At 49.2% G+C, this 15766-nt stretch overlaps 1 protein-coding gene across 2 annotated transcripts in view; it reads left to right on the forward strand.

The window, feature by feature from the left end:
• The window catches only part of MCM9 (minichromosome maintenance 9 homologous recombination repair factor), a 112357-nt gene extending 99961 nt beyond the window's left edge, over positions 1–12396 (forward strand). Inside the window, exon 14 of one of the 2 annotated variants that reach the window (XM_038760555.1) lies at positions 9726–12396. In XM_038760555.1, coding sequence (XP_038616483.1) covers positions 9726–11103 — 1378 coding nt within the window. In that variant the 3' untranslated portion in view covers positions 11104–12396. The remainder of the gene's footprint in view (positions 1–9725) is intronic. The other variant, XM_038760563.1, reaches the window with a different exon arrangement.
• The last annotated feature ends 3370 nt before the right edge of the window (positions 12397–15766 follow it).

Raw genomic sequence — 15766 nt, forward strand, 5'->3', positions numbered from 1 at the left:
TCCCTGCCCAACAACGGGCTCACAGTCTAGAAGGGGGAGACAGACAACAAAACAAAACATGTGGACAGGTCTCAAGTCGTCAGAACAAATAGAATTAAAGCTAGATGCACATCATTAACAAAATAAATAGAATAGTAATTACGTACAAGTAAAATAGAGTAATAAACCTGTACAAACATATATACAGGTGCTGTGGGGAGGGGAAGGAGGTAGGGCTGGGGGGATGGGAAGGAGGAGAGGAAAAAGAGGGCTCAGTCTGGGAAGGCCTCTTGGAGGAGGTGAGCTCGCAGTAGGGCTTTGAAGGGAGGAAGAGAGCTAGCTTGGTGGATGGGCAGAGGGAGGGCATTCCAGGCGAGGGGGAGGACGTGGGCTGGGGGTCGACGGCGGGACAGGCGAGAACGAGGCACAGTGAGGAGGTTAGCGGCAGAGGAGTGGAAGGTGCGGGCTGGGCTGCAGAAGGAGAGAAGGGAGGTGAGGTAGGAGGGGGCGAGGGGATGGACAGCCTTGAAGCCGAGAGCGAGGAGTTTTTGCTGGATGCGTAGGTTGACTGGCAGCCACTGGAGATTTTTAAGGAGGGGAGTAACATGCCCAGAGCGTTTCTGCACAAAGATGATCCGGGCTGCAGCGTGAAATATAGGCTGAAGTGGGGAGAGACAGGAGGATGGGAGATCAGAGAGGAGGCCGATGCGGTAATCCAGTCGGGATAGGATGAGAGATTGAACCAGCAGGGTAGCGGTTTGGATGGAGAGGAAAGGGTGGATCTTGGCGATGTTACGGAGGTGAGACTGGCAGGTTTTGATGACGGATTGGATATGAGGGGTGAACGAGAGAGCGGAGTCGAGGATGGCACCAAAGTTGCAGACTTGTGAGATGGGAGGGATGGTAGGGCCATCTACAGTGACGGGAAAGTCAGGGAGAGGGCAGGGTTTGGGAGGGCAGGGTTTGGGAGGGTTTGAGTTTTAGATGGTGGGCAGACATCCAGAAGGAGATGTCCTGAAGGCAGGAGGAGACCCGAGCCTGAAGGGAGGGAGAGAGAGCAGGGGCGGAATGTAGATCTGGGTGTCATCAGTGTAGAGATGATAGTTGAAGCCGTGGGAGTGAATGAGTTCACCAAGGGAGTGAGTGTAGCTAGAGAACAGAAGGAGACCAAGAACTGACCCTTGAGGAACCCCCATAGTATAAGGGGATGGGAGGGTGAGGAGGAGCCCGCAAAGGAGACTGAGAATGAGTGGCCAGAGAGATAAGAGGAGAACCAGGAGAGGACGGAGTCTGAAGTCAAGGTTGGATAGTGTATTGAGAAGAAGGGGGTGGTCCACAGTGTTGAAGGCAGCTGAGAGGTCGAGGAGGATTAGGATAGAGTAGGAGCCGTTGGATTTGGCAAGAAGGAAGCGCTTCACAAACTGGGGGAGTGGGAGCTGTGGTCCCAGCTATTACAATAATAATAATAATAATGTTGGTATTTTTAAGCGCTTACTATGTGCCGAGCACTGTTCTAACCTCTGGAGTAGATACAAGGTAATCAGGTTGTCCCCCGTAGGGCTCACAGTCTTCATCCCCATTTTACTGATGAGGTAACTGAGGCCCAGAGAAGTTAAGTGACTTGCCCAAAGTCACACAGCTGACAAGCGACAGAGCCGTGATTAGAACCCACAACCTCTGACTCCCAATTCCGGGCTCTTTTCCACTAAGCCCCGCTGCTTCTCTTAGCCACGCTGCTTCTCTTAAGCGCTTGCTGTCTGCAAGCTAAACCATGCTTAACACTCGGGCAAGAAGAATATAACAGAGCTGGAAGACATGTTCCCTGCTCCTCACCCCGGGGAGAGCGGGAGCTGGGGGCCTTGTTACTACCTCTGAGGAGAGTGACAACAGGGGGCCTTGTTCCTGCCCCTGGGGAGCTAAGGAGCCGGGGGTCTTGTTCCTATCTTCGGGGATGATGGGATCTGGGGGACTTGGTTCCTTCTTCTGGGGAAAGTGGGAGCAGGGGGCCTTGCTCCTGACCATAAAGAGGTAAGGAACTGTAAATCTTACTCCTACCTCAGAGATGGTCGGAGTTGGGGGCCTTGTTCCTGCCTCTGGGGAGAACAGGAGCTGGGGAGGGGGGGTGCCTTGCTCCTACCCTCAGGGATGATGGAAGCTGGGGACCTTGATTCCTGCCTCTGAGGAAAGTGGGAACTGTTTCTGCCTTCCGGGAGAGTCGGAGCTGGGGCTTTGTTCCCTCCTCTAGAGATAGCAGGAGCCGGGAGCCTTGTTCCTGCCTTTGGGGAAAGTGGGAGCTGGGAGATTTATTCCTACTCTCAGTGATGATGGGAGCTGGGGGCCTTGTTCCTGCCCCTGGGGAGAGAGGGAAGAGGGGGCCTTACTCCTGCCCCTGGGGAGATGAGGAGCAGGGGTCTTACTCCTATCCTCAGGGACTGAGAAGAAGCAGGCCATATTCCTGCCTCTGGGGAAAGCGGGAATGGGGGCGGGGGGGGTGGTGCCTTGCTCCTACTTCTGGGGAAAGTTGGATCAGGGGGCTTTGCTCCTGCCCTTGGGGAGGTAAGGAGCTGGGGGCCTTGTTCCGACCCTCAGGGATGCTAGGAGCTGGGAATCTTGTCAAGAAGCACCACCGTTTCTCCCCCACACGCATGTGTCTCTGACTTGGCACCTGCCCTCTCTCCTCTCAAGATGCTGTCCATCTGCCCTCCTTTGTACAGTCAACTCTTAGGGGCTGTGTCTAAACTTGAAAAGGGCATTGAATGGAACATCACTACTTTGAACCCAAGAGTAATTAACAGAAGCTCAGCCGTCTCAGGGGAGACCCTGGAAGTGCTGCACACTGTGGCGTGAATCTGTTGGTCCTGAGCCTGCTAAATTGTGACGGTCTCAGGAGTTGGGATCGGGTCTGCGAATTATTGTACTCTTCCAAGAGTGAGGTATTATGCTCTGCACAAAGCAGTCATTCAGTTAATAAGATTGATTGGTGAAAAGCAGAGTGGCCTGGGTGTCCAGGGGACTTTGGTTCTAATTCTGGCTCTGTCATTAGCCTGCCGCTTGACCTTGAGCAAATCACTTTTTTTTATTTCTTTGATTTCCTTCTGCCCCAGAGCCTTCATCTGTAAAATGGAGATTAAATATTTGTTCTCCCTCCCTTTTATTATTATAATTATAAGGTTATTATAATAATTTCATTATTATCATATATTAATATATGTATAGCATACATATATCAATATATAATAAATATATAAATACTATTATCATGCATAGTATAATTTGTATATGATATATTATATGATTATATAAATAATTATAGTTTATGATAAAATTATATTTATATGTGCAAATGTGTGGTTGTATAATATATAATATATGATATAATATATTATAAATATAATTATAAATGGATATAATAGATAATAAATAATGAAATAATAAAGTATGTATGTTGTTCTGCAATATATTATATCATATAATATGTTATATTACATTATAATATAGTGATATTATAATGTAATAATAATGGTATTTGTTAAGTGCTTACAATGTGCCAAGCATTGTTCTAAGCGCTGGGGCAGATAAAAGTCAGTCAGGTTGGACACAGTCCTGGTCCCACAAGGGGCTCACAGTCCTAATCCCCATTTTACAGAAGAGGTAACTGAGACATAGAGAAGTGAAGTGACATGTCCCAGGTCACACAGCAGGCACGTGATGGAGCCAGAATTAGAACCCAGGCCCTTCTGACTCCCAGCTCCGTGCTCTATCCACTGGGTCCATGCTGTGAGCCCCATGTGGGACAGGAACTGTGTCTGACCTGATTATCTTGTATCTACCCCAGCACTTAGTACAGTGCTTGGTACCTAGTAGGTGCTTAATAAATACCACAATGATTATTATTGTTATCATTACTGATAATAATAATTCCTGAGGCCTGCAGAGACTCCACCAAAGGCAGGTCAAGGTCTTAGCCCTTTGGGAGGAAAAAGCAAGCGACTGTCAGATAGGTGAGAATCTTCCTGGACCTTTGGGAAGGAATCCATGTCCTTCTTTTCTCCCCACAGTAAGCTAGGGGGAAAATCACATAGAAGTACTCACTATTACGGATAGGCGCGAGGGAAATGTCTTCCTTCTGGAGAACTCACAGTTCTTCTTAGCCCTCTGCCTCTGTATCCACACTAAGTCCCGGCGAGAGAAGGAGGGAGGGGGAAGGGCCGTGGAGGAGCAGAGCTGAGCCGCATCCACATTCCCCCAAGGGAGCCCAAAGGGTCCATTTCAGAGCCAGGTTCAGGCCATCCTCCCAGTCAATCAATCAGTCAATCGTATTTATTGAGCGCTTACTGTGTGCAGAGCACTGTACTAAGCACTTGGGAAGTACAAATTGGCAACATATAGAGATGGTCCCTACCCAACAGTGGGCTCACAGTCTGGAAGTGGGCTCACAGTCTCAGTCCACTGAGAAAAGGTCTATCAGCCTAAATCCATCCTGCAATCTCCCTCCTCTCAACATCATTCTACAAATACGACACATCCAGAAATATACACACTCATCAGCACCCTCAAACAACATATTTACATTCACACAGACATCAGACATACACTCATATCACTCAGGCTCATAAACATAATGCCCTCCCTCTGCACACCCACCAAGCTAGCTCTCTTCCTCCCTTCAAAGCCCTACTGAGAACTCACCTCCTCCTGGAGGCCTTCCCACACTGAGCCCCCTTCTTCCTCTCCCCCTCCTCCCCCTCCCCATCCCCCTGCCTTACCTCCTTCCCCTCCCCACAGTACCTGTATATATGTATATATGTTTGTATATATTTATTACTCTATTTATTTTACTTGTACATATTTATTCTATTTATTTTATTTTGTTAACATGTTTTGTTTTGTTGTCTGTCTCCCCCTTCTAGACTGTGAGTTTTGTTTTGTTCTCTGTCTCCCCCTTCTAGACTGTGAGCCCGCTGTTGGGTAGGGACCGTCTCTATATGTTGCCAACTTGTACTTCCCAAGCGCTTAGTACAGTGCTCTGCACACAGTAAGCGCTCAATAAATACGATTGAATGAATGAATGAATGAATGAATAATGCAAATGCAGGAAACACACAAACCACTTACATATGCTCATATCTACCCGGAAGCACACTTTTTAACATGTTCATATAATAATAATAATAATAATAATAATGGTGGTATTTGTTAAGCGCCTACTATGTGCAAAGCACTGTTCTAAACACTGGGGAGGTTACAAGGTGATCAGGTTGTCCCATGCGGGGGCTCACAGTTTCAATCCCCATTTTACAGATGAGGTAACTGAGGCACAGAGAAGTTAAGTGACTTGCCCAAAGTCACACAGCCGACAGTTGGTGGAGCCGGGATTTGAACCCATGATGTCTGACTCCAAAGCCCGTGCTCTTTCCACTGAGCCATGCTGCTTCTCCAAGGTTACACACAGTTACACCCAGATGTGTGCCTTCACACATTCTCACACCCCCATTGTCACACACACACACACACACACACACACACACACACACACACACACACACACAATAAACTCATATATATGTTGTACTTCAAAAAGATACACACACATGCACACACTTTCAGGTATTCTAGACTTCCAACTTCCTAGGTTTGTAGTTATAGCTCAGGAAATTCTCCTGGGGACAGCTTCTAACTCCCTCCTGAAAATTGTGTCTCCGTTTTATTTGGTCCCAAATATGGAAAACTTCAATCTGAGGGGATATTTTTGCCCAATTAGGAAGTCAGAGCCAAATTCCAGAGAAGCTACTTTGCAACCAGAGTTACAGAATTTGATGCCCTCTCCCCCAATCTCCTTTCTCGGCTTTAAAGGGAAGCTCTGCAGGTCATTCAGTCAGTCGGTCAAAGGTATTTATCGAGCGCTTACTGTGTGCAGAGCGCTGGACTAAGCGCTTGGAAGAGTACAAGACACAGAGTTAGTAGGCTTTAATCCCTTCCCTCAGAGAATTTACAATCTAGTAAGGAGTCTACAAGCTGGCCGAGCAGACGATGCGGATTTTAGCGCTTGTTCAGGGGAGTTGGGTGAAATTCCTCAAAAATCTCCAGTGGCTACCAATCAATCTGCGCATCAGGCAGAAACTCCTCACCCTGGGCTTCAAGGCTGTCCATCCCCTCGCCCCCTCCTACCTCACCTCCCTTCTCTCCTTCTCCAGCCCAGCCCGCACCCTCCGCTCCTCTGCCGCTAATCTCCTCACCGTACCTCATTCTCGCCTGTCCCGCCATCGACCCCCAGCCCACGTCCTCCCCCGGGCCTCTGCCCATCCGCCACGCTAGCTCTCTTCCTCCCTTCAAGGCCCTACTGAGAGCTCACCTCCTTCAAGAGGCCTTCCCAGACTGAGCCCCTTCCTTCATCTCCCCCTCGTCCCCCTCTCCATCCCCCCCATCTTACCTCCTTCCCTTCCCCACAGCACCTGTATGTATGTATATATGTTTGTACATATTTATTTCTCCATTTATTTATTTATTTATTTATTTCACTTGTACATATCTATTTTATTTATTTTATTTTGTTAGTATGTTTGGTTTGGTTCTCTGTCTCCCCCTTTTAGACTGTGAGCCCACTGTTGGGTAGGGACTGTCTCTATATGTTGCCAATTTGTACTTCCCAAGAGCTTAGTACAGTGCTCTGCACACAGTAAGCGCTCAATAAATACGATTGATGATGATGATGATGATTCATGGACTCTCAGAGGTCCCCCAGCCAGTTCCTGCTGCCCTCCTGATGTGGTTGTGGATCTGACCTGACTGCCCAACGGCCAGGAATCAACCAATCTTATCAGAGAAGCAGCGTGGTTCAATGGAAAAAGCACAGGCTTGGGAATCAGAGGACGTGGGTTCTAATCCCGGCTCTGCCACTTGACCGCTGTTTGACTTTGGGCAAGTCGCTTAACTTCTCCGTGCGGGTTCTAATCCCGGCTCTGCCACTTGACTGCTGTTTGACTTTGGGCAAGTCACTTAACTTCTCTGTGCCTCAGGTATCTCATCTGTAAAATGGGGATTAAGACTGTGAGCCCCTTGTGGGACAACCTGATTACCATGTATCTACCCCAGTGCTTAAAACAATGCTTGGCACATAGTAAGCACTTAACAAATACCATAATTATCATTATTATTATTACTATTTATTTATTCAAACATATTTATTGAGTGCTTACTGTGTGCAGAGCACTGTACAAGCATTTCAGAGAGTACAACATAGCAGCGTGGGTCAGTGGAAAAGGGCGTGGGCTTTGGAGTCAGAGGTCATGGGTTCAAATCCTGGCTCCACCAATTGTCAGCTGTGTGACTTTGGGCAAGTCACTTAATAATAATAATAATGATGGCATTTATTAAGCACTTACTATGTGCAAAGCACTGTTCTAAGCGCTGGGGAGGTTACAAGGTAATCAGGTTGTCCCACGGGGGGCTCGCAGTCTTAATCCCCATTTTACAGATGAGGTAACTGAGGCCCAGAGAAGTGAAGTGACTTGCCCAAAGTCACACAGCTGACAATTGGCAGAGCCAGGATTTGAACCCATGACCTCTGACTCCAAAGCCTGGGCTCTTTTCCATTGAGCCACGCTGCTTCTCTTAATTTCTCTGTGCCTCAGTTACCCCCATCTGTAAAATGGGGATTAAGACTCTGAGCCCCCCGTGGGACATCCTGATCACCTTGTAACCTCCCCAGCGCATAGAACAGTGCTTTGCACATAGTAAGTGCTTAATAAATGCCATACAAAAAAAAGATATATATATATGTATATATAACAGACACATTCCCTGCCCACAATGAGCTTACAGTCTGGTGAGGGAGACAGACATTAATATGAATAAATGAATTCTGGATATGTTCATAAGTGCTGTGGGGCTGAGGGAGGAGGTGACTAAAAGACGCAAATCCCAAAAATCACCTGGATTTTTCAGGTGAGAAGGAGGCCCAGTGAGGAGGTTAGCAGCAGAGGAGCGGAGTGCACGGGCTGGGGCGACGGGAGGTGAGGTAGGAGGGGGCAAGGTGCTGGAGAACTTTGATCTTCAATTTGAAGATGAATTAAAGATATTAATGAAGATGCCCCAGGGCTCCAAGTCAGGAAGAGGTCCGGAGTCAGGACAGCAGCCAGAGAAAGGACAGGGCAGCTGAGATCAATAAGTCAGTAAATCAATAGTATTTATCAAGTGCTTACTGTGTACAGAGTGCTGCACTAAGCACTTGGGAGAGTACAATACAAACAGAGTTGAAAAACACGGTCCCTGCCCACAGTGAGTTTATGGCCTAGAAGGCAGTCAGAAGGTCATGGGTTCTAATCCTGACCTCACCACTTGTCTGCTTTATGACCTTGGGCAAGTCACTTTACTTCTCTGGGCCTTAGTTACCTCGTCTGGAAAATGGGAATTGAGGCCGGGAGCCCCTTGTGGGACAGGGACTGTGTCCAACCCGATTTGCTTGTATCCGCCCCAGTGCTTAGTGAAGCCAAGGTGCCATTCAATCAATCAATCAATCAATCAATCGTATTTATTGAGCGCTTACTGTGTGCAGAGCACTGTACTAAGCGCTTGGGAAGTACAAGCTGGCAACATATAGAGACAGTCCCTACCCAACAGTGGGCTCACCCCTCTCCCCCTCCCCCTCCTCATTGAACCCTAAGTCCATTCTGCTGGGGACCACTCCTCTGGAAAGGGGGCCGGGTCTCTGGGGAGGCCAGTTCAGGGGAGACCTGCCTCGGGGATCCTCTCCTAGTGTAGACTGCCCTGCTGACCCAGATAGAGTAGAGAAGAGCAAGTCTTTCCCCTCCACTTCTCAGAATCCCTTGGGGACACACAGGCTGCCTGCAGCTGTTTCAGAGAGAGATGATGGTCAGATTGGGGTTGGGCTAGGGCAGTGGAATTCATTCAACTCCCTTTCTTTCTCCTTCCTTCCCTTTTCCTCTCGCACTTAATAAATGCCATCATTATTATTATTATTATTATTACTCTATTGTACATTGCACCTGTATATATGTACATATGTTTGTATATATATATATATATATATATATGTGTGTGTGTGTGTACATATATGTTTGTACATATTACTCTATTTATTTTACTTGTACAAAAGTGTGGCTCAGAAGGAAGAGCCCGGGCTTTGGAGTCAGAGGTCATGGGTTTAAATCCCTGCTCCGCCAATTGTCAGCTGTGTAACTTTGGGCAAGTCACTTCACTTCCCTGGGCCTCAGTTACCTCATCTGTAAAATGGGATTGAAGACTGTGAGCCCCCCGTGGGACAACCTGATCCCCTTGTAACCTCCCCAGCTCTTAGAACAGTGCTTTGCACATAGTAAGCGCTTAATAAATGCCATTATTATTATTATTATTATTCCCAACAGTTTAGAGCAGGATTTAGGGAGCTGAATTGACTCACGAGACACCGACCCCACTAACTGCTAAAAGCATTTGTGGCTTGAGCCCCTCTGCTAGCCGGCTTCCTTAATTGAGAAGCAAGGAGCATGGCTGGGTTTAACTCTGATTAACCTTCCCAACTCCTCAGGGAAGGTCACCCAGGAGAATGAGCAGAGAAGTGTATTGTTTGAAGAAGAGAAATTCCTTTCCAGATTGATTTCTAGGGAGACTGGCCAAGGGTCGAATGCTCCTTTGCCTCCTCCCCAGGCATCCTGGACCCAACGGGATAAGTGCTTAAAACACATCTTTCTCACGCTCACGTGTTTTCTCCTTTTCTATCCCTTCCACAGATTGCAGAACCAGAATTTTTCGTCCCCGTCTCCACCTGGAGGAAAGGAAATGGGAACTTCTTCAAGAGTCCCTTCAGAGGACCAAGAAGCCCAGGCTAAAACCCAGTTCTCCTCCTCCTCTTCCTCTGCCAGGGGGGCCACTTCAGCATCACCTGTCCCAGGACCCGCATCTCCACCAAGAGACCCCGTGCAGAAGACAAGCCGCCGGCATTCAGAGACACATGAGGTCGGCCGTGACGACACCAGCATGGCCTGGTTTGATAACCCATCTGGGGCCCGAGTCGGGTCTGGAAACGGCCACCCCGAGCAACGGGGGGACCCATCCCCGGGGTCGGGGAAGAGGGTGACGAGCCGGGGACGCATAGCAGATGCGGATAGTCCGGAGGGGAAGCAGGCAAAGTCCTCCCGGGTCGGCACAAAGGCCCAAAAAACAGAAACGCTTCTAGAGGAGCGTCTGGAAACACGTCCAGAGGAGCCCAACCTGGTGCCCGGGAAACTACGGCAGCTGCAGGCGGACAGGGCTCTGAAGGTGGAGGCGGGCGCAGCGGAAGCCCAGTCTGTACCCTCTTCCTCTTCCCCGTCGGCAAGTTTCGCTCCGCCTCGCCTCAGCATCCCCTCGCCGGAAAGAAAAGCGGCAACTTCCAGGAGAAAGAGAAAGAAAGACAGGGCTGGGGAGGAAGAAGAGGCAGCTGGGTCCCGGGGCCCCGAAGGGACTGAGGGGGCAGACCCCCGGTCGGCTAAGCTGGCCAGGTTCTCGTTCCAACAGAGGGCAAAGTTGGTCCATTCCGCAGATGGTGGACAGGGTGATTGGCTCCCCAGAGCCAGCAAGGCGGCCAGAGAGCTGCCTAGGTTGGGAAGCGGCACAGGGGAGAGAGAACGGCCAGGGGGAGAAGGTGGCCCGCTGGGGCCGGAGAGGCTGGCTCCGGTTTCCAGGAGCAGAAAGCGAACTCCGAGACCCCGCGGGGACGCCCCGCACCCAGCCGTGGAGATGGAAGAGCAGGGAGGAGCCCAGGCCGGAGCCCAGGCCAAAGCTGGGGCTGGAAACCAGGTGGAGGAGCCTCTCTCTGCTATGGAGAAAGAAAAACGGGATGAGGGTCCCACTAAGGTGCGGGCCTGCACGCTAGTCAAATTGGCAAGCTTTGCCTTCACGTCGCCTTCCGAATCAAAGCCAAAGGCCGGTTCGGTTGCCAGCGGGGAAGGCCGGCTTCCTGAGGTTCCCGACGGGCCCAACGTAAGAAGGAAGACTTTCCAACTGGAGGGGACCCGTGAGAAACCAGCCATTCCCGGAAAGTCCCTCTTCACCGTTACTGAGTCGGATGATGACGACGCATTCGACTTCGACTGGGACGATGAGATGAGGCAGAAGCCAAAGTCGTAGCATGGACTTCTCTTCCCCGAGTCCTCTGTCTCACCCGGACGCGTCTGCTGCTGGCTGGCCGCGGGCTGCCGTCCTGTCGGCTCCCGCAAGAGACTGAGGCCGGACTCCCCACTGGGAGTTGGGATCGGAGTCTGTCCCCCCCTCCCACACCCCGCTGCGGCCGGACCTGTAGATTCCACAAGGATTAGTTGACACTGGTCTGCAAACAGCTGGAAAGCTCTATGCGATGTCAGCAGACATCCCCACCATGCCTGTCTCTCCCAGACCGCTGCTCCAGCCCGGGAGAGGTCCAAACAGGGAATGGGGAGCTCCGAAAAACTAACCACTCGTGGGCAGCCCCGAATTCTCTGTCCCAGAGCCTGCACCCTTAGAGTGTGGCCGATGATCATGATGGAGTCCTGTGGCCACTAGGACTTTTCTGTCTTTCCCATGCCTCTGGTCACATTCCCCTGGGCGCAGATTGGTGTGGAGCTGCCTGCTTTTTAGCTTGGAGCTCCTGCATCTGGGCTGCCCTTTTATTTCTCCCTGTCACCTCTCCTTCCCTCCATTTGGGAAGGAAAGGGGAGGAGGGGAAAGCCTAACTATGGTCCTGTGTCAAACAAATGTCCAGGTACCTCATTTGGCTAGAACCTGCACCCCCAGCCGTATGGCTACCAAAACAGAGAGACAGGGCTTCCTTACCTCAACAAGAAGTGCAATTTGTGCTCCCAAACTTGATGTTCTTGGGATACTAGCCCCATGGGCTCAGGGGTAGAGGAGAAATAGTCCCTTTCACTGCCTTGAACATTGGGTTGAAAACAGGTTTCTTTCTCGGCAGCCGTGTGGCCTCTCCCAGAGCCCTCAGCTCTTCTTACCATCCATTTGAGCCCAAAATGTTTCTCTTCCAGAGAATGGCAAGAGTAATGAGACGTCCATCATGGGTCAGTCAGTTCAGGACACAGACCATAGAACAAACAGAAAACATATTGTCACCTGAGGGGCCATGGTGCGCCATCTAAAAGGGAGAAATGTTCCTTGTTTTCACTGAATCAGCTTCGGACAGAAAATGTCTCCTCCACCAGGGGAATCATGGCAACCATTTTGGGTAGTTTATAAAATGGCGGATCATTTGAATACAAAAAAACTGAGTAGTATAGACTAAAGATTTCGACTGCACTATTCAGGCCCGGATACCTGGATACGATGAAATTGCGTCACAATCACTGTGGCTTGATGCAGAATCATGCCGCAGTTCGGTATTAGGGTTTATATTTTATTTTGTTTTTCACAAATAAAAGTAAAGAGAGTAAAGAGCTCTTGTTTCATTCACCTTATTGTCCATTTCAACTGAAACCTAAAGTGTGCAGAGCCAAGAACCCAGTCAGCTCCTAGAGTGAGAGGAATTGCTTTCCCCGTGACATGGGAAAAGTGAACTGTGAAATTCTGTGGCGAGCCTGGGGGCAAAGCTTTTTTAGTTGCAGGTTGTTTCGTGAGGCCCTGGTTTCTGTTGTGGCCATCTCCTTGCCTCCTTGCCCAGGACTGCAGGGCTTCCGCTTTTGGAGGGCGAGAGGGGGTGGAAGGGGGCCTGCGCTGGGGCACTCCAGGCCTGCTGGGATCCCTCTGTTCACCTTGCAGTAAGCCCCAATTTCTGGGGTGGCTCGGACATTTCCAGGGTCCCGTGCCCCCGAACTAAAAGCCCCCAGATGGGAAGGGGAAGGAAAGAGGATTTCCACGTGCTTTTTCTGAGGGCCAGACTGGTTGAAGGCCAGACCTGGTGGTCAGGGATTGGTGGGAGAGGTCTGAGGCAGGGACAAGGACACTCTTTCTCTCTCTTTCTCTCTCCCTCTTCCCCCTCCTCCCACCCCCAGGTTGTTGAGGGGGTGAATGAGACCCCTGGTTGGGAGGGGATTTCTCTTCTGAAGGAATGAAATAAAAAGAGTGGTATTCAAAGGAGAGCAAACCCTGAACAATGCCACCCCCTCACTCAACCCTCCAGTGCATCCCCTTCTAGACTGGAAACTCCTTGTGGGCAGGAAGCATGTCTACCAACTCTCCTAAATGCATGGTACAGTGCTCTGCATATAGTACGCACTCAATAAATAGCATTGATTGATCGATCGATTGATTGCATCCAGCCCAGTTCTCTTGTCTCCAACAGTGACACCAGGACACTTGGTCACCCTCCTGGACAACCATCCTCGTGGTAAGTAATGGGCCATCCAACACCCTTAACTCTCCTCTCTCCATCCCTAATTTTCCCACCAATGACCACACACGGACCACTTACCCACCCCCTGAAACCAGCTGGCGTGGCCAGCTCAGTCCCCGGTTCGTCTCTAATTTGTGAAGAAGGGTTTCCTGTTGTTTGTTCCGAATTCACCACCCCCAAGCTCAGATGGTTGCAATCTGTGGGATCCGGGGAGCAATAATTCTGTGTTCATCCTGCCAAACTTCCTGGTTCTGTAGATCCCCTCGGCCTGGGTCTCTCCGGACTTCAGAGTCTTGACCCTTTTGGCCTGTTACCCTGGGGTCCATGAGCAGTGGGGAACACAGTTTCATTTTGTGCCATCAGGGTATTAAACCATTTGTCAAATCCCCTCTGAACTGTCACCCAGGTAGCCATCACCCCACATGCCAGCTAGGCCCCACAAGGGACTCAATGCTCCCTTTATTCATCCATCTTCCCAACCCCACAGCACTTATAATAATTTGAATGGTATTTGTTAAGTGCTTAATATGTGCCAGGCACTAAACTAAGCACTGGGGTGGATACAAGCAAATCGGATTGGACACAGTCCCTTTCCCACGTGGGGCTCACAGCCTCCACCCCCATTTTACAGATGAGAGAACCAAGGTTACACAGTAGGCAAGTGGCAAAGCCAGGATTAAGACACATAACCTTCTGACTCCCGGGTCCACATTCATTCATTCAGTCGTATTTATTGAGCGCTTACTGTGTGCAGAGCACTGTACTAAGCGCTTGGAAAGTCCAATTCAGCAATAAGGGAGACCACCCCCGGCCACACTGGGCTTACAGTCTAGAAGGGGGGAGACAGCCATCAAAACAACTAAACAGGCATGAATCTAAATAAATAAAATTATAGATCTATGCACATATATGTGCATATATAAAATCGATTAGGGTAAGGATTTTCTGCTTGATGCAGAGATGGATGAACAACCATCGGAGGTTTTTGAAGAGTGGGGAAAGGTGGACTGTGAGTTTTTGTAGAAAAATGAGCCAAGCAACCGACTGAAATGTGGAACAGAGAGGAGAAGCGGGGAAAGGGAGGTGAGCGAGGAGGCTGATGTGTACAGTGCTCTGCAGACAGTAAACGCTCAATAAATACGATTGATTGATTGTCAAGGTGGGAAATGATAAGTGCTTGGATCATGGTAGCAGTTGGGATGGAGAGGAAGGGATGGACTCTAGAAAAGGACATTGCTGTCCCCTTTTGCACCTCTCGCCTGCTGTGAACTTTTTGTCTGGAGAAGGGTTAATCACTCCAGGTATGCTGTCTGGAAGGGGAATCATCTCAGAAGCAGCAGAGACAATCTCAGAGCCCCAGGGCCCCCTCATCAAGGAAGCATTTATGGACGGAAAGATGAGGTCACCGGAGTATTAAGTGCTCTGTATTCCCCTGGATGGTGGCGGTAGTTTCATTAATAATGGATTCCATCTTTCTTCCCATCTCCTGAGCGTCCCCCCGCCACTTCCTGAATTATTAGTAAGGAGAGTGGCGCCTTCCTGTAATTCAGCTGAAGGAGAAAAATCTTAGAAAGGGCAGATCCGTTTCAAAGAAATGTTATGTTTCCAACCAATGGGTTTCTTGTTCACCTGGCTCCAATACCCCAAGCTCTTGAGACATGCATCCACTGAAGGGACTGACCCCATCAGAATCAATTGGATCCTGAGGCCCCAACACACCCTGGGCCATCGTTAAAGCAAACAAGCGGCACTTCGGTTTCCTTTCCTGTTGAACTTCTGTTCTTGCTCGGTGTCAGATTTGTTTGGGATTCAGTCCAGTTTCTCTCAGACCGGGGTCTTTGAACTAAAGCACCTCAACAGTGACCCAGTGGATTGCTTTTGCCAGGTCGTGGCGGCTGACGACTCAAAATCACCTCCATCCTCTTCCACGATCTTTGCCCAACTCACTTCTTATGCCCATTCCAGTTACCCACTCTGCAAAGGAGAGAGGAGAAAACATGATGTGTTACTGATCTATTCTATTTATTTTATTTTATTTTATTTTATTTTGTTAGTATGTTTGCTTTTGTTCTCTGTCTCCCCCTTTTAGACTGTGAGCCCACTGTTGGGTAGGGGCTGTCTCTATATATTGCCAATTTGTACTTCCCAAGCGCTTGGTACAGTGCTCTGCACATAGTAAGCTCTCAATAAATGCGATTGGTGATGATTGATGATGATGGTTTACTGTGTGTACAGAACTGTACTGAGCAATTGATAGTTCAATTGTATTTATCGAGCGCTTACCGTGTGCAGAACAGGGAGAATACACTATAACAGGGTTGGTAGACACATTCGCTGCCCACAAGGAACTTAAAGTCTAGAGAACGGCTGGCCATAGGACAAACCTTTGCCCTTGTATATATGTATATATGTTTGTACAGATTTATTATTCTATTTATCTATTTATTTTACTTGTACATATCTATTCTATTTATT

This window comes from Tachyglossus aculeatus, chromosome 2 (assembly GCF_015852505.1).
Source record: "Tachyglossus aculeatus isolate mTacAcu1 chromosome 2, mTacAcu1.pri, whole genome shotgun sequence".
NCBI lineage: Eukaryota > Metazoa > Chordata > Mammalia > Monotremata > Tachyglossidae > Tachyglossus > Tachyglossus aculeatus.